General features: G+C 42.2%; 1 protein-coding gene across 1 annotated transcript in view; it reads right to left on the reverse strand.

Annotated features, from left to right (window-relative positions):
* Positions 1-14,299, reverse strand: part of wars2 (tryptophanyl tRNA synthetase 2, mitochondrial) — a 70,994-nt gene extending 56,695 nt beyond the window's left edge. The window contains exon 1 of the mRNA XM_080203743.1: positions 14,201-14,299. Coding sequence (XP_080059869.1) covers positions 14,201-14,293 — 93 coding nt within the window. The 5' untranslated portion in view covers positions 14,294-14,299. The remainder of the gene's footprint in view (positions 1-14,200) is intronic.
* Between the last annotated feature and the right edge of the window lie 5,841 nt (positions 14,300-20,140).

Raw genomic sequence — 20,140 nt, forward strand, 5'->3', positions numbered from 1 at the left:
AGCTACCATTGAAGCTGCCACATCAGTTCCATTCCCATTATTGAATCAACATACTTCTGCATCAGTTTCTCATTTACTCGTAGCTTTTTTCTAAGTCTTAGTCAAGAGCACATTTTTCCCCTTTCAAAGTGAATTTTCTTTGATTTGTGAAGGATAAAGTGGTGCAATTATTGCACTTAAAACCATACAGTATGACTCTAAATAAGACCATATTGCTCATTTAACACGTATTACGAGACTTTTTTCCATTATTATGCGAGGACACTTGGGACAGCCCTCCTGGTGTTTCTAATATTACATCGAGCCACAGTTCATGGTTTGATCCTGTGTTGCTTTATAATTCAAGCTTCTAGAATTTTTTATTTGGGTGGGGGAAGGAAGACGGGAAACATGTGCTTTGAAGCAAAAAAAAGATGGGGCACAAAAAAAACTGGACAGAACATTTGGGGTCTGCAGAGAAAAATACAAGAGGGAAAACAGGTTTGTCAGGAAGTTATGAATTTCTGAGCAGTCCAATAATGAGCTGATGCAAGGGTAAAATCTGTACCATGGTGACAGCACACTTCTGCATGTCTTGTGTACATTAATGATGCTAACTGTTATTGTATCGTATGTGTGCGCAAGGCCAAAATACAGAAAAGTACTTGGTGTGGAGCATCATACCTCCTCACACATTCCATGTACAACATTACATAACAGAACAATTCAATCTCTTGGCTATGGTGGATCTTCTACTGACAGGTGACAAACTGACTCTCCCTTCACTATTCTCTGCATTATCATACAATAGAATCATAGAATCCCTACAGTGCAGAAGGAGGCCATTCGGCCCATCAAGTCTACATCGACCACAATCCCACCCAGACCCTATTCCCATAACCCTCTCCATATTTAGCCAACTAATCCTCCTGACTCTAGAGTCAATTTAGCACGGCCAATCAACCTAACCCACACATCTTTGGAAGAAACCAGAGCACCCGGAGAAAACATGGGGCGAACATGCAAACTCCACACAGACAGTGACCCAAGCCGGAATTGAACGCAGATCCCTGCACTGTGAGGCAGCAGTGCTAACCTCTGTGCCACCATGCCGCCCCAATTTGAATCTTATTCAATATGGCACAAGGAACCAAACTTACTTTTTGAAGAACGCTGTCAAACTTTACGTACACTTTCCTGAGCAAAATCTAGCATCATTCAAACTCATGAATTGTGTCAACTTCCATGTGAATCCATCCTGCTGTTACGCTGCTCTCCCTCGGCCCTGTCGTCCACACACACACCTTGGTTAATTCATCAATCTCACCCTGTTCAATTCACTCCGATCTGATTTCCAATCCTCCAACTGCACTCAGATAACCCTGAGCAACATTACCAATAAAGTAAAAAGCAAAATACTGCGGATGCTGGAAAATCTCAGCAGGTCTGACAGCCTCTGTGGGGAGAGAGTAGAACAAGTCTGGATGACCCTTCATCAGAGCTAAGAGCAAAGAGAATCAGTGGAGATTTACACTATGGAGGTTGGGCCAGGCTGGCGGGGTGGGTGTTTGAAATGGGACAAAGGGGATGTAGACGAGATATAGGAGACTGAGAAAGTTCTTAAAAAGTGTCCATTAAGCGATCAGAATGTGGGAATGACAGAACAGAGGTGCAGATTATTAAAGGACTGCCTGAGGGATGTGACAAGTGGCAAAGAGAGCTGAAATGGAAAGCGGAGAAATGGAAGTGAGAAAGGAAGATGTTAAAATGGATGAATAAGATGAAACAAATTGAAATAAAATAAATGGAAATGGGGTGAAAGTGGAGGACAAAGTTCATGCTAGTGTGGAGCATGTCCCCTCACCCTCTCCCACCACCCCCACTCCCCAACCCCTTTCAGAGCATCTGCCACATTCCTCAGGCAGTCCTTTACCAATCTGCATCTCTGTTCTGCCATTCATGCGTTCTGGTCACTTAACGGACACTTTTTAGCACCTTCTCAGCATTCTGTATCCTTATTCACATTCCCTTTGTCCCACGACACCTCTCCCCCAAAACTTATAGTATAAATCTCTGCTGATTCTCTTTGCTCTCAGCTCTCATGAAGAGTCATCCAGACGCAAAACTTTGGTTCTATTCTCTCTCCACAGATGCTGTCAGACCTGCTGAGATTTTCCAGCATTTTCAGTTTATATTACCAATATAGTCTTGGGTTACTCTATACCTTGTTTCACTTATCCATCATTTTGGATTTTGGAGGGACTTACTCACATCTTCTCCATGGCCTCTCTTCTGGTGATCCATTTAATGGTAATACACTCTGCCTTGTTTCCAACCTAATTATTCCCATCATAGTTAATTACTTCACCACTTGACTGATTTCCCCTCCTATGCCATTGCTCTCAATTTTCCACCTCCTATTTAATACCTGGGGCACAAATTATTTTGGTCTCCCACTTTACCACACCAGATTTATCCTGCAGATCCTTACTGTGCAATGGGCACAAACAGTTTGATTTGATTTATTATTGTCACATGTATTGATATACAGTGAAAAGTATTGTTTCTTGTGCACTATACAGACAAAGCATACTTTTCATCGAGAAGGAAAGAAGAGGGTGCAGAACGTAATGTTACAGTCATAGCTAGAGTGTAGAGAAAGATCAACTTTATGCGAGGTAGGTCCATTTAAAACAGCAAGGAAGAAGCTGTTCTTAAGTCGGTTGGTACGCGGCCTCAGACGTTTGTATCTTTTTCCCAATGGAAGAAGGTGGAAGAGACCATGTCCAGGTACGTAGGGTCCTTAGTTATGCTGGCTACTTTTCCGAGACAGTGGGAAGTGTAGGCAGTGCCAATGGATGGGAGGCTGGTTTAAGTGATGGATTGGGCTTCATTCACAACCCTTTGTAGTTTTTTGCCGTCTTGGGCAGAGCAGGAGCCTTAACAAGCTGTGTTACAACCAGAAAGAATGCTATCTATGGTGCATCTGTAAAAGTTGGTGAGAGTTGTAGCGGACATTTACCAACAGAATCCCAGGTTATTTTAATACCTTCACATCTGCTCCATTACTCCACACTAGTCAGACACTAAGCTCAGTCATTGACCAAAAGAAAGGGAGTCACCATTTGCTTAAGGAAAAGATATTTTAACACAATATATCAATTATTTCCTCAAGACTTAAAAAAATGTTAGCTGCATGGTTATTACATTTTAATGGAAAAGAGGGAGCAACTTTACACAAATCACTGAAGCATTGAAAGTTCATTATTTTTCATGGATAAAGTAATTTAAACAGAAGGAAGGCAAAATACTAGGTACAAATATTTTGGATACTCTCACCCCTCTCCTGGGTTTTACCAATACCTCAAAACTATTCAGATGTAAATTGGTGGGGTATCAATAGTTCACATTCAGAACTTTGCTTCATCCTACAAGTACTCCTTTTGCTATGTGAAGCAATGCAGCAGAACCGCAGGAATACATCTACTCTGTAGCGCTGGCATGCGTTCTGTCAGCTCACAGAATTACAACAAAACGAAAAAAATGCTGTTACAAATAAAAAGATGGCTTGCATAATGTCTGATTAAGTTCATGATCCTGGGTGTGCAATTTCCACAATTCAGAAGGAAAATCCTCACTGCTTAATAGCTGGCGGCTTGTCATGATCCCTTGTTAGTGGGATGCACCATTACAGTTAGTAGTTCCCCTAGAACGTGTCCTCAAAATAAAATCTGTTCCACATCTGTTCTCTGAAAGTTGAAGTGACTGGCACAGTTGCACGTTGCAAGAAAACACACATTCTTTCAATCTTAATTCAAATGTACCTGTAAATTGCTACAGGGTCTAACAAGTTGAAAAGCATGATAATTTTGCAGTTTATGTTTTATTCAGTGCGTTACGGTATTGGAGAGAACCAAGTGCTTTCCCTCATGTATCTGAAGTTCCAGTTGTAATTAAACAGTTCACAGAAATAGTCCTGGGAAAGGAAGGAACGGAGAGGGCAAGAACCACTTTGGAATTACTTTGGCAAACAAGAGAACAGGAAGACAATAAAAAAAGGAAAATGACAGTGGGGAAAAATAGAGACATTACAGGCAGAGCCAAGTAACAAAAGGCCCAGAAAGAAGATGTGCATACGATACGGCTGGGAATAGCAAAGGCACAAAGTATTATCTGATTTAGTCTAATTATATTGTTTTGACAGAGTAGAATCCAATATTCAAAATACATGGAAAAATTTATGAGAACATAGATTGTGTGTATGTTTTTCCAGTACTTGAAAAGGATAAAACATTTAAAATAAGATGCTATCCATATTCATTCCGATGATTAACATGAATAACCATATGTCACATTAAGACGTCTAATCAATTATTGAAAGCAATAAATATTTGAATATTCCTTTACTGTGGAAACTGACTTATTCCAATCCTAGGTAGGAAACAAAGTTTTTTATTTCTCTTAATACAAGACAGATGAGAAAGTTTGTTCAAATGTCTCTCATACTTATTAAATCTGTTACTGTAACTTTTTTAACTGTGGTCTTGCGAAGACAGGAACTGGGACCAAATAAAAACAAAAATGTGCTGGAGACACTCAGCAGGTCAGCCATTATCTGTGGAGAGGGAAAGAGAGTTAACAGTTCAGGCTGATGAACTTTCATCAGAACTGGAAAAAAGGTCACTGATCTGAAATGTTAACAGCTGCCAGGATTATCTTGCCTCCCTGTGGCGTTTTCTTTGGCGGTGCACCATTGGCAAGTGGTGGGATCTTCTGGTCCCACAGCTGTGAATGGGATTTCCCAGTGACTTCACCCAATGTCCCGTTGGTGACAGGTCCAGAAGATTCTGGCACCGTGAAGAGCCATAGATGCCTTTGTTGTCTAGGTGCTCCAGGGTTGAGCGCAGGGCCAGGGAGGTGGGTCTGCTGTGGACCTGTTGCAGAGGTAGGCAAACTGTAGTGGATCTAGGCAATCCAATTCACAGTGTGAAGAGCCAGAACATCATGCCTTATACTTCTCTCCACAGATGCTATCAGATCTTAAAGTTTATTCATTAGTGTCACAACTAGGCTTACATTAACACTGAAATGAAGTTACTGTGAAAATCCCCCAGTCACCACATTCCAGCACCTGTTCGGGTACACTGAGGGAGAATTTGGGATGGCCAATGCACCTAACCAGCACGTCTTTCGGACTGTGGGAGGAACCTGGAGCACCCGGAGGAAACCCACGCAGACACGGGAAGAACGTGCAAACTCCACACAGACAGTAACCTAAGTTGGACCTGCCGTGTCCCTGGTGCTGAGAGGCAGCAGTGCTAACCACTGTGCCACCCAGTACTTCCAGCACTTTCTAATTTCAGATTTCCAGCATTTGCAGTGTATTAGAACTGGTATAACATCACTTTACTGTGTACAAATTCAAACAATGAAGTTTAACATCTAAGGACAGCCAATTACCTCATTTAGATTGAAGTGAAGATGACTAACCAGTCAGTTTAATTGAAAAGTTAGGAATGTTTCTGTAAAGTTTCTTAATTAAAGCTCATGTTGATTGGCTTAGTCTACAGAGAAACAAATTTTATAAAATCTGATTGTTCATAGAATTCAAATGTGTAGAGTGCGAAAATCATGGCTAGTCCCATTTCGGTTCACAAGAATGGAGTTCAAGTGTTTCAAGTCAAAGACATTTTTCCAGCCTGAGATTAAGGAATACTCCAGAACTTGCTTTTGTGGGGAATGTAGACGTGTTGTATTTAGCAATTTCACCACAAGAAAAGAACCAAAGTAAAGCTAGGCAGTGTGCCTTAATGACAATTGTCTGGTGGCTCTGACATCCATCTTGTGAAGTGGTTGGAAAGGTTAGTCATGGCACGAAACAATTCCAGCCTCCCAGTGTGCCTGGATCCACTACAGTTTGCCAACCAGCGCAACAGGTCCACAGCAGATGCCATCTCCCTGGTCTTAAATTCAACACTGGAAAACCTAGACAACAAAGATACCTATGTCAAATTCCAACGTATTGACTAAAGCTCAGCCTTCGACACCATTATTCCTACAAAACTCATCTTCAAACTCCGTGGCCTAGAAGCACTAGGTTCCTCCCTCTGCGACTGGACCCTAAACTTCCTAACCCACAAACTTCAATTGGTAAGGCTAGGGAACAACACCTCCTCCATGATTATTCTCAGCACCAGTGCCCTACAAGGTTGTGCTCTTAGCCCTTACATCTTTTATACCTTTTTCCCAGCAAAAAAGGTGGAAAAGACTATGTCCGGGGTGTGTGGGGCCCTTGATTATGCATCTATGACTCTGAGGCCAAATTCCCCTCCAACTCGATTTTCAAACTTGCTGATGACACATAGTGGGTCAGATCTCAAACAATGATGAGACAGAGTATAGGAATGAGATAGAGGGTGGTATTTTACCATCGGGTTGCAACTGTTTTTGGGCGTAACGTGGTCGTAAAGTGATGAGCACCATTTTATGACAGCAGGATTTCTGGCGCGCTCAGCCTCCTGCCAGAAATGGGCAAGAGGCAGGTTAATGTATTCAAATTTATTTAAGTACATATTTCAATGTGTTTAGCGAGCCTGGCATGCAATCATCTGGGCTCGCCTATCTTTATGGCTTCACTGAGAGGTTCTTGCTAGCAAGGAATAGACATACTCCCCATGAATGGGGAGCAGTTGACTTGGCCTTACCAATGGAACTGGAGATCACTGAGGCCCCCCATGGAGGCCAAAGGCAAGGAGAGGCACCCCTTGGGCAGTGCCACCCTAGTTCCTTGGCAATGCCACCTGAGGACCTAGGCAATGCCCACTGGGTAGTGATCAATGGGAGAAGGGCAGTGGGACCACAATCGGGGGAGGAAGGGAGGGAAGAGGGCCCCCTGCCACTCTGCAGCAATTGGTGGGGCAAAGGCAGTGAGGTGCAGGGGTGGGGTCAGGGTTGTATCTTGAGCCATGGGCCTCTGCGAATGTTGGGGGGAGGGGGTTGTCGGGGGGAGGGGGTTGTCGGGGGGAGGGGGGGTTGGGGGGGGATGCTTCAGGCTGCCTGTAGCAGCAGGGGACTGACAGCTCCCTCTTTAACTGTCAGACTCCTGTTAATGCGCACATACAGCATCAGAGAGCTGCACATGCACACTACTTCCCTCTGCATTTGGGTGCAATAAGCCCCACCCACAGGCTTCTGCAGTGAGCAACAGATTTGCTCAAAGTTTTGCAGCCATCATGTGCATAGGGTGAGAAGGGGGGGCAGCCTGAAAACGTGCCCAAAAAAAAACAGATCTGAAACTCTCCCAGTTCCATGCCTGCCCGGCACTTAGAAATAAAACTGTAAAATTCCAGCCAGAGTGTCTGTCGCGGCAATAATAATCTCTCCCTCAATGTCAACAAAATGAAGAAGATAGTCATCAACTTCAGGAAGCATGGTGGAGTACATGGCCTGTCTACATCAATGGGGACAAAGTGGAAATGGTTGAGAGCTTCAAGTTTCTTAATGTCCAGATCACCTGGACAACAACCTATCCCAGTCCCCCCCCATGCCAACCTATAGTTAAGACAGCCACCAGCGCCTCTACTTTCTCAGGAAGTTAAGGAAATTTGGCATGTCCGTTGACACTCACCAACTTTTACAGATGCACCATAGAAAGTATTGTTTCTGGATGTATCACAGTTTGGTATGGCTCCTATTCTGTCCAAGACCACAAAAGACAAGGGTGGTGAACAAAGCCCAGTCCATCAGTCAAACCAGTCTCCCATCCACTGACTCTGTCAACATTTTCCGTTGCCTCGGAAAAGCAGCCAGCATAATCAAGGGCCCCACACACCCCGGACATACTCTCTTCCACCTTTTTTGCTGGGAAAAAGATATAAAAGTTTGAGAACATCACCAGCCGACTCAAGAACTGTTTCTTCCCTGCTGCCATCAGACTTTTAAATGGGCCTATCGCACATTAAGTTGATCTTTCTCTACACCTTAACTATGACTGTAACACTACATTCTGACCTCCTCCTTTTGTTCTCTATGTTCAGTATGTTTTGATTGTAAAGTGCATCATAAACAATACTTTCTACTTTATACTAATACACATGGCAATAATAATTCAAATTAGCTGTGATTGAGGGGGCCCAACTGAAGATTAAGCGGGAGATGCTATTGCCTCACAGTTACAGTAGTACAAATATCTCTCTTTAAAAGCTTAGCTACATTTTCCTCTTCCTTTCCCCTGACTTTTTTGTAACTACCTACATGCCCGCGCACACTGAAATTCCCCCTCCCACTCCCTGCACCCCTCCCCAAAACCATGCTTTATTTTGTAGATTTTAGGCCTTGGCTTCCTTTTTTCAATCTGCTTTTCACTTCTTGCTTACTCTCCTTTTAATCTGTGGTTTAACCGGAACGCAATGGGCTGGGAAAGCATTACAATAACAAAGTTTCACCAAAGGTAAAGGAAAAATGCAGCTGATTGCTCAGTTCTTACCAGTCAGCATCAAAACCTTCTGACCAAAAGCTGTATTCAATATTTGCAAAGAAGACAAGCCTGAGACTGTGGTTGGGGATTGGTGATAGGGAGGGAGCAGAAGGGCCACAGGATATAAGAGGTAATGGGTGATCCCTGTTTGGCTGCTTTAATGCAAATAAATTTGCATTTTATGGCTAATGGGATAGATTTAAGAGCAAACGTTCTGATTAATTCCACCCCCCCCCAAAAATTTACAATGTACCTATTTGTAAGGTCATTTTTATTGGTTTCCAGTGTAATATATGGGGATCCATCACAGCTGTTCAAAAGGACTTTTACAGATCAACTGTTTCCATTTAAAATGAATCCTATTCCCATTTTTTAAGACCACTTGTCCTGGCTTGGGTCACTGTGTGGGGTTTGCACATTCTCCCTGTGTCTGCATGGGTTTCCTCTGGGTGCTCCAGTTTCCTCCTACAGTTCAAAGATATGTAGGTTAGGTGGATTGGCTATGCTAAATTGCCCCTTAGTGTCAGGGGGGGGCCAGCCAAGGTAAATGCATGGGGTTGTTGGGATAGGGCCTGGGTGGGATTGTAGTCACTGCAGACTCTATGGGCCAAATGGCCTCCTTCTGTACTGTAGGGATTCTATGTCTGGTTGCTTTAATGCAAATTAATTTTGACCCATTCAACACTGTTGACATTTACACGGATGGTGTCGAATATGAATATTCTAACATGAAAGGTATTATTCTTTGACTATCACATTGGTTGTCCTGCTGAGTGGTAGTCATCCCTTCAAATGTAGCCACTGAAATGTCAATCTTTCCTTATCCTTCACTCCCATATGTTGGCCTTCTGCATTGAGAAGGAGTAAGGAACTAATGGTTATGGTTCAGTAATGCAACAAAGCCTATGCTTTCAACTGAGGTTGATAACTCAGCATTTTATTACCTTTGAGTATTGTTATTTAAAAATTTCAAAGATTACATATTCAACAGCAATGCAATTATGTAGCCTCACTCATCAGTACACTTTTATAAAATAATAGTTGTACATTATTAGAAGAGAATAAACCTGCATTCAGATAGCACCTTTCATACCTTTGATCGCATTTCAAAATCCAATTAATTACTTTTGAAGTGAATTCACTGCAATGAAGGCAAATGCAGCAGTCAAAATACAGATACGATCAGATCAATGATTTAAATTGAGTTAATCTGATGCTGGAGATTTTGGATCAGGGATAACTGCTACTTTCTTTGACTGGTGCTATGGGAGGTTTTACTGAGCATTTAAACAAGAACAGAGGGCCATCGTTTTGTTTCTAATCTGAAAGACCACACCTCCAACTGTGCACTACGCTCAGGATGGTGCTGAAGTGGGGCTTGAATGCCCATCTTTCTGACTCAGCTGCGAGCGAGCTAAGACTAATCCAAGCTACATGTATAATTTTAACAATATATGCATTACTCTGCATAGAATGAAAGCATGATGTGGATATGCCGGCGTAGGACTGGGGTAAACACAGTAAAAAGTCTGACAACACCAGGTTTAAGTCCAACCAATTTATTTGATAGTACACTCACATCCTCTGCGGTTAGTCCCTTCGCCAGGTGAATGGGAATGAGAATGGGAATTTTAGAATGAGAGCAGTCAGTTCAAATGCTACAGCTTTAACAGTATTGTTCATGCTGAGAGATGACAGCAATATTACTGCACAGTAATGCAAGGAATATCCAATTCCATAGTGTAAGAGACAGTGATCTTATTGAGGTGTGAAAAGGATAGATGGTTTTCAACAGCTAAACACCACAAATGATGTTATCATCTTGTAACCACTTTATAAATGATGATGTTCAAATTATTTTGCCTAAAAAGAAATCCATTTTGTGATAAGAAAGACATCTTCACTCAGTAACAAGTCACCCAGATGTACAGTTTGTTAAAATTGGCAGTGTTTATCCTCCATAAAGTTCAGTTTATCTGGAGCTCTGCTGCCCAGATCTTGACACTTATGACTTTGCCCAAGTTTCTATCCATTTTTCCTAAAGCCTCCTCATGTGGGTCTGTGTTAATCTTGTTTGATAATGTTCTTGTGAAATGCCTGGCATGTCTTAATTTGTTTGAAGTGCCACATAATGCAAGTTTTTGTTGTAATGACTGAACTGTGGAAATTTGAGGTTATGGTTCTTCCTGAGAAAATGAAGAGAGATGGAGTGCAAATGGTTAATTTGCTCATAGGCCTCACTAACAAGCAGGTTCTCTTAGGAAATGGAAACACAATGGCCCTCAAACCAAAACCACTCCAAGTTTATGCTGGCATTCTTCTTTATTCATTCGTGAGACATGGTCGTTGTTGTCTGGTCAGTATTTATTGCATATCCTGTGTTGCCCTTGAAGGGGCAGTGAGAGTCAACCCCATTGCTGAGGCTCTGGAGTCACACGTAGGCCAGACCAGGTAAGGATGGCAGATTTCCTCCCCAAAGGACATTAATGAACCAGGTGGGTTTTTCCAACAGTTGTTTCATGGTAATCAGTAGATTCTTAATTCCAGATTTTTGTTATTGAATTCAAATCCCACCATTTGCAATGGCGGGACTTGAACCCAGGATCTCAGAACATTAGCTGAGTTTGCATGAGTCGCAAAAACCCAGCTTGCAGGTGCAGCAGGTGGTCAGGAAGGCGAATGGGATGCTGGCCTTCATAGCGAGGGGGATTGAATATAAAAGTAGGGAGGTCTTGCTGCTGCTGTATAGGGCATTGGTGAGGCCGCAGCTGGAGTACTGTGTGCAGTTTTGGGCGCCGTACTTACGCAAGGATATTTTGGCCTTGGAGGGAGTGCAGAGGAGGTTTACTAGGCTGATGCCGGAGTTGAGAGGGTTGAGCTATGAGGAGAGGCTGAATAAACTAGGCTTGTACTCATTAGAGTTTAGAAGAATGAGGGGAGATGTCATTGAGACGTATAAGATGATGAATGGGATGGATAGGATAGAGGTGGAGAGACTCTTCCCGCTCAGAAAGGATAGTAGGACTAGGGGGCACAGCCTCAAGATAAAGGGGGGGCGGTTTAGGACGGAGTTGAGGAAGAACTTCTTCACTCAAAGGGTGGTGAATCTCTGGAATTCTCTGCCTGTTGAAGTGGCGGAGGCTACCTCGCTAAATATTTTTAAGAAGAGGGTTGACGGGTTTTTGATAAGAGAGGGGATTAAGGGTTATGGGGAGAGGGCGGGAATGTGGAACTGAGCCACGACAGATCAGCCATGATCTTATTGAATGGCGGGGCAGGCTCGAAGGGCCAGATGGCCTACCCCTGCTCCTATTTCTTATGTTCTAGGTCATTGCCTCCCCTCCCATAACAACATAACTTGGTCTTTGAAGAATTAACCTACAATGTGTGTTGCAGCAATTAACCAAGGTTACCTGATAACACCTTTCATCCCACTATCGTTGGTTAAACCAACAGCTCATCTTCCTGATGTGCTCAATGGGTAGCATTTCAGATGAGCTGTTGAAGCTCAACCATCTCAGGATGTCAAGGATCCCACAGCATTATTTTGAAGATGAGCAAGGAGGCCATCCTGAAAGACTTGGCCAATAATTATCCCCACAAACAACATCACAAATCTTCATCAACTGGTCACTATCACATTGCTGTTTGCGATAGCTTGCTGTGTGCAAATTGGCTGCAGTGTTTGATTATACTTCAAAAATGCTTCATTGATTGTGAAGAACTCAGATACCTGATGGTTAAACACAGCAGTATACAAAAGTTTGTTTTTACTTTCTGCACCTCCTTTCCTAAATTTGCCTCCCTCACAGTTTCTGTCTTCATCTTTATAAATCTCAAACCTACTCTTTCAATTAAGTTTTTCATCATTTCTCCTAAAAGTCACACCATGGCCTAACAGCAGCCCTGTAACTATTATCCATTTCTCTTTCTTTCCCCTTCTTATCCAACCCCTGAAAATTGTTGCAGGGTCTACATTTCAAAGCAATAGGGGAACAAGGTGCTTTTTTGCTTTCTAACTTTTTCATGCTTCAGGAAGTGGTCTCATTCTGCAGAAGAGACTAAATATCTGATGGGTATTTCAGCTGCTGTGAGGCAGCAGTTGGAAAAAAAGACAAACATGGCAACAAAGGTAAGTTGATTGGCCAGTATGTGCTCAGTGAGGGGCAGTGTGTAAAAAAACTACCATCTGAAATATGGGAAATTTAGGACCTATAAAAAAAGGTAATACAAGTAATCCAAAGTAGAATAGGGCTAATGCATGAGAAGTAAAGAACAAATTGTCATGGTACTCCTTCTGACTACTTTGAGACACATCTCAGAGAAATGAGAAAATGTCAAATAAATGAGAATGATTTTTGTTTTTCTGTGAATGATGAGAACAGCAGAACAGCAGCCAGCTAGGATTTGCAGAGCTTGGCACCATTAGAAGGTTGAATTAGGTCAGTTCAAATGACGACCACTGTGGACTACTAATTCACCTTTCTGTCATACAGATTATAATATTTCCTCTCAAAAATTGTTCATTAGCCTTAACTGTTTACACAAAATAGCATCCTTAGCATAACAATCACAGAATTAATAATAACTCATTTCCTTTTTTTTTAAAGAAAGGAGGCACTGTTCAGATTGCACTTTGGATCATTACAGTAAAGAATGCTTCAATGTGGTAAGAGAATATACTCTACTTAGCTTTTATTTACACAGACCCAACAGTTTAATAGTAATGCAGGTGTAAGAGATGGAGTACAGGAAAGAGGTAGAGAATCTTGTGAAATGGTGCAATGACAATATTCTTTCCCTCAATGTCATCAACTTGAGGAACTGTAGTGCAGGGCATGCTCCATCCACATCAACAGGGTTAAAATGGAAATGGTTGAGAACATCAAGTTTCTACGTGTCCCGATCACCTCCAGCTTGTCTAGATCACCAACAACCTGTCCTGGTCCCTTCATGCCAATGCTATAGTCAAGAAAACCCACTAATGTCTCTACTTTCTCAGGAGGCTAAGGAAGTTCAATATATCTGCTACAACTCTCACCAACTTTTACAGGTATAGAAAACATTCTTTCCAGATTTGCCACATATCAGTGATTCAAGAATTCCCTACTGCCATCAGACTTTTGAATGCACGTACCATATATTAAGTTGATCTTTCTCTACATCCTAGCTATAACTGTAACATTGCACTCTGCATGGTCTACTTTCCTTCTCCCCTATGTATTCAATAAACGAGATACTTCATCTGTTTTGCACGCAAGAAACAATACTTTTCACTGTATCCCAATACGTGACAATAATAAATCAAATCAAAAACCTAATAAAATCAATATACGTATTTTAAATTAAGTATTAAAATTAGGTGCACACCAAGCCAAATCACACCACAATTGGTACATGAGACGATAAAAGAAGCAGTGCACCTTCTTTCCTACGCTCACCAAATTGTCCCTGGATGATGGATTACAGACCTTTAAAACTGCAAGTGGGGGCCAGAGAGAAACTACAGTGTCTGCAGCATTCTGGCTTTGCTCAGCACAGACAAAATAATTGCGCATCGGGAGAAGGATCCAACCATCATTTAACATTAAAATGAGCAACGGGTGAATCCAGAGCAGCGCCTGTTAATGAAGTGACCGACCGGCTCTCAGACCCCACAGGCCGCCCACTGCCCTGGGAGGAGGGAGCGGGGTGGGGGGGAGTCGCCGCTGTTTCACACCGAGAGGCTCCGGATGGGGCAAATACCTTTGGTGCCGGACTGGCTTCGCCGCTGAAAGATTTCATCCCGAGTTTCAAAGCTGACAATCTGAGAAACTTCCTCAGACTGGGCGCCGCCATCTTGAGGTGAAAGGTGAAGGGTCAAAGTGACAGCGTCTGACGTCACCCTCCCCTACACTCTTGTTGTGGGGATCAGGTTGCAGCTGAAGGCTGGACAGTGTCTAGTTTGAGGATTAATTCAGTGTAATTCTCCCAGAAAATGTTATTGGTCATTAGAGGTCATGATAAAATAAAAATACAGTACATACTGGAAATCTGAAATAAAAACAGAAAGATCTGGAAATACTCAGCAGATCTGGCAGCATCTGTGGAAACTGAGTTAATGTTTCAAGTCCAGTATGACTTATTCGAATAAACAAATTCTCTTGCTATAGAAGACTGTGTGTTATTCTGCCAGAATTCTCTCTCTCTTCCTCTCGAAGAACCCTGCGTTTCACCATATCTGAAGTTGAAGTTGAAACTTACACCTTTTCAACTATATATTGTGACTTAGTTGAAGGGCCAGTCACGCAGGAACATATGTTCAAGGTGAGGGACAGGAGGTTTAGTAGGGATGTGACGAAAAACTTTTTCACGCAGAGGGCAATGACGGTCTGGAATGTGCTGCCTGGGAGGGTGGTAGAGGTGGGTTGCCTCACCCCCTTGAAATATCTGGATGAGCTCTTGGTACATCATAACATTCAGGACTATGGGCCAAGTGCTGGCAGATGGGATTAGGTGGGAGTTCAGGTGCTTCTAACATGCTAGTGCAGACTCAATGGACTGAAGGACCTCTTCTGTGATGTATGATTCTATGATTCCACTTGGTGTAGCTCCCTGCTTTTGTCATCATTCTTTGTAGCAATTGTGAAATAGTTTCAGCTTGCCATCCATACACTGTTCAAACTCCTGTCCATGGTCAATGTCTTGCTTGTAGATTCTTTGTAACACTGAGTCTTTCACTGTTTCAGCACTTGCTTCCTTTGCATGCATCATAAGCATATTGTTCTTTAGGACATTCCCATGTCACATCTTCAACAGCTCAGGTAGCGCAGCTGACACTATTGCAAGCTCAGGCTGAAATCACAAGTAGAATTGGACTATACCTAGAAAAGTTCTAAGCTTAACCACATCTTTTGGTTTTTGGAAATTACTAATAGTTTTTACTTTCTCCTTCACTGGCTAAAGTTGTCATCCATTGATCTTTAGGCCAAAGTTCATTGCTTCAGATTGCACAAGGCCACACTTACACCTTTTGAACTACATATTGTAATCATTGAGCATTTTTACCACTTCATCCAACACTTGAAGATTTTCTTCCTCCGCTGTTGCACATCATTCTGATTGTATTGTCCAAACATGGCATACCTTGCAAAATCATACCCATTGAAGCTTAGAGGATTTTTTGGATAAGATTTCACATAGCCTGGACTGACTTAGAGGCGATCAGTCATAATTGCTCAGATGGTAGCTTCACACTATTGGCTCTTCAGCCAAGCACATACACCAATTGTCTGAACCTGTGGTTCCTCCCGTATTGAGCAGGACTACTATGGCAACAATACTTTTTATCATCAGTAGTTTCAAATTGACCTGCCTCACTACGGTCTAAACCAACTCAAGTTCCCTTTTAGTGGGTGAACAATCCAACTCTTGGTGAATTCTGCTTCACTATGGTAGGAAGATCCTATATGTAAGAGTATGTGTGCATTTTCTATATGCTACACTGAGCTATACATAAACATGAGACATATTCAACCTTGCAAATATCTTAGTTCCACCTTAATTATAACCTCAGAGCTGTCCTCAAATATATTGCTGAGGCTATTCAATAGCTGGTTAAGTATCCTGATCAACTTGAAAAGCGGTCTTTCAGTTCTTCAGCTTGTAAAGCCAATCTTTATCCATTAATGTTGGTCCATTGACATATGTCACAACAAAGATGTATAATCTGAGGAACTTATTCTTATATAGGACATTGCATTCCATTTGTCCACACACTTATGACACACCACAGTAGGTTTTCAATTGAACTATTCACTCAGTTAGAGCCACATCATTGACTTTGTTCTCATTGAAAAAAACACAAAAGTCTGAGGGCACGTATCAACTGATCCAAAAACAGCTTCTTCCCTGCTGCTGTCAGTCTTTTGAATGGACCTATCTTCCAGTAAGATGATCTTTCTCTACACCCTAGCTATGACTTAACACCACATTCTGCACTTTATGAGTGGAGGTTTTCTTCTCTGTATATGGTATGCTTTGTCTGTATAACGCGCAAGAAATAATATTTTTCACTGTATTAATACATGTGATAATAATAAATCAAATCAAATTTTCTACTCATAATGGAACAATCTGCAGGTATAACAATATACATGTTGATGTACCTTTGAGTAACCAACGCTTTTGTACAAAAGTTTCTGACATTTGAGTGAGTGCTTGTCACATAAATGTACAGCATAGCTCCCTTTCTTAAGCACTCTGGAATCATTTCAAAATTCTGAACTCAACCTTTATGATGTCGCTGTTTTCCATTACCGCTGGAATGAGTTCTCTTTCATTCTTTGGCTACCCAAAGCAGTTGCAACATTTTGGCAATTAAAACATTTGATATTTCTGTACCGACATGCCATTGAGTTGCTATTACAGCAATAGCAATTCACTAAACCATTATCATCACCACTATTCTGACCAGGTCTCCCCACTTTAGGCTTGATGAAAATGTTCTGACTTTGGACAGAAATTGAGTCATGTGTTTAGGACGAAATCCGAGAGTGTCATTGGAAGCCATCTCCATGGAGGCTGCAAGCCTCTATTATAGTTACATGTAAATAAACGTTGCAGTTGTTACTTGCCTAACTGGTGAACCAGAATCATTACATACTTTTGCTGAAATGTTGTGGAGTTGCCAACATTGGACTGGGGTGGGCACAGTAAGTAGTCTCACAACACCAGGTTAAAGTCCAACAAGTTTACTTGGTAGCACAAGATTTCGGAGCACGCATCTAATGAAGGAGCAGCATTCCGAAAGCTCGTGCTACCAAATAAACCTGTTGGACTTTAACCTGGTGTTGTGAGACCACTTATTTTGTTGAAATGTGAGATGTTGGGTGTGATCTTACCAGCCCTTCACATTCCACTAACACTCCAAGCAAGGACAGAGAATTTGGCACTCAGCCAAATCTCTGTTCACTGCAGTGGGATCAGAAAATCCCGCTGGCAAGAACGGTTGAAATATTCCAGCCATTGTGTGTTCAGTAACTTCAATTAGATTCTTTCATCCACCAGTCCACACACAAATCTGTCTCATAGCACATGTAAGAAGTCTCACAATGCCAGGTTAAAATCCAACAGGTTTATTTGGTAGCAAAAGTGGCTTTTGCTACCAAATAAACTTGTTGGACTTTAACCTGGTGTGGTGAGACTTCTTATTGTGTTTACCCCAGTCCAACGCTGACATCTCCACATCATAGCACATGGCCTAGGATTGTGCCAAAGTTGCAATTTTTCAGTGCCACAGTGTACTCACCAACTGTGCTGCCATTTTTCTGGATTCTGGCTCCAAATTTGTAATATTTTGTTTTCTCCACTGGCTTTGGGTTGAAATATTCCTTCACTTGTTGATTATTGTAAATGCCACATCTTTTGTCTTGTTCAAAGAAGGTTTATTTGTATGCCTTAAACTTTCAGACCAATCTCCAGTAGAAAAATTAAAATTCTGCTCAAGAACTGCCTCATTCCAAGTCTGAGCTTCTTCACATTCGCTTTTCAGTTCTAAAAATTAGCAGCTCTGGAAAACATGTCCATACTTTCAATACATGACCTGGATGGTTCTTGAACTTTTTCTTATGTTCTTAGCCTTCCTGTCTCATGGGTGTGGCCATATTGTCTTTTTTCAAATGTAACAGCAGCACTGTCACCTCGCTGTCTACCTTAAACAGTGCCGCAAGCTGAGATTTTCCAGTCCTGCCACAGGGAATATGGCGAGCCAGCCAAAAGGCCATTGACTTCAGTGGGACCAGAAGATCCTGCTGCCAATTGCGACCGGAAAATCCCAGCCACAGAGGCTAGTGCTGGGATTCTACCGCTCCATCCACCACAGGAATCTGAGTGATTGAGGGGCAGACAATTGGAAGGTCTGTTGGCCTCAGGTGGGATTTTCTAGTCTTGGATTGAGCGAGGCTGTAAAATCCTACCCTATGTCACCCTCAGCAACCCAAAGTCATCCAGAAACAGTCTAGGTGATGGGCGAATATGACAGACACTCACACACCAGCCTATTCAAGTAAGTGTAGCCATGCAACATCAGAAACACTGGTGGTCATAATAATTCACCACCTGAACTGATAGGTCACTGGGAACCAGCTGGTTATTTCATCAAAGTCTCTGTACTTTTTCTACTTTTATTCTATTTCATTGCCAAAATTTGTTACCTATTGGGAGGCACTGGCAAAGAAAGACAGACAAGATGTCCAATTTGTGGGTTTAATTATGTAATTGTGCACTGTGCATTGTGAACGTTCATGGGGCGACACAGTGGCGCAGGGATTAGCGCTGCTGCCTCACAGCGCCAGGGACTCGGTTCGATTCCGGCGTGGCTCACTGCCTGTATGGAGTTTGCACATTTTCCCCGTGAATGTGTGGGTTTCCCCTGGATGCTCTGGTTTCCTCCCACAGTCCAAAGATGTACGGGTTAGATGGATTTGCCATGCTAAAATGCCCCTTGGTGTCAGAGGGATCTAGTTAGGATAAATGCAGGGGGTAATGGGATTGTAGTTGATGCAGACTCAATGGGTCAAATGGCCTCCTTCTTCACTGTACGATTCTCTGATAACATATGAACACATAACAGGAGCATGAGACTGTAATGATGTCAGAAGTTGAGACTGCTCTTCAATTAATAATGGAAGGAGGATCACAACCTCCCACAGTGAACAAAAATGTGAAATCGGGCCTCACCCAGCTGGGCAGCAAAGGTCGCAGGCAGCCTGCACAGGGAATCCATGAAATTTTATAAAATCCTATTGTGCAGTATATGCCTACAGCCTGTATGCCAAGTCTTCCACACAAGTACAAATTAATGCTAATTTTGCTTACGTTCAGAGAACAAACGAAGTGGAGCATTTCAGGGAACCATGGGAATTAGTGTTATGGTACAATGTAGGGCACGGTGTATTAGCCGTTACGATTTTCCAGTGACATTTCAGTGATTGTAATCAATATTTTGTTGTATTAGCCATCTCCCTCTCTCTCCCTACACATCTTTTGATTTGATTGTCTTGCCTGTACGCCCATTCCCTCTAAGCGGACATTCCCTCATCTAAAAGTATGATGGCAACCGAAAAATTTGCAACATTTGTGCTCTCTGTGTTTGCCACCTACTAGGTTCGTTCAGGGCCAGTTCTGAGTTGTTGGAAACAGGCCACAGATTTATAGGGCTCTTCAGGACATGGAAACTCCATAAGCTTTAATTGGAATTCCACCCCAATTAATAGGATTGAGATTTTTGAAAGCGATTCCTTAACTCCTTTCCAACACTGAGAACTGCAAATACAAAATGTGCTCACCCTAATTATGAAAATGACCAAGCTGAAATGCATGGTAATAACACTTTCAGGTGTCTTTAGACTGTCAGCAAAATTCCAGACATCTGGAAACTTGCCTACAAAAGAAGACTGACAAAGGTCTGTGAAATAGGTCACCCACCCACCCCTATGCAGCAGGAAATGATATATGGTGCTGGGGATCTAAAGAGGAAGTGAATAAATAAAATTTCTCCTCTGCTCAGTATGATTTATATTGACCCTGTTGTGTTCCTCCATGCTCCCTGGCCCTTTTTTTTTGTTTAAAAACATACAGACTTTCTTAAGTCATTAACAAGTATTAACTCGCATTTACAAACTCACAACGCCTGCTCACATTATA

Source organism: Carcharhinus amblyrhynchos, chromosome 15 (genome assembly GCF_965287045.1).
Source record: "Carcharhinus amblyrhynchos chromosome 15, sCarAmb.v2.hapA, whole genome shotgun sequence".
Classification (NCBI taxonomy): domain Eukaryota; kingdom Metazoa; phylum Chordata; class Chondrichthyes; order Carcharhiniformes; family Carcharhinidae; genus Carcharhinus; species Carcharhinus amblyrhynchos.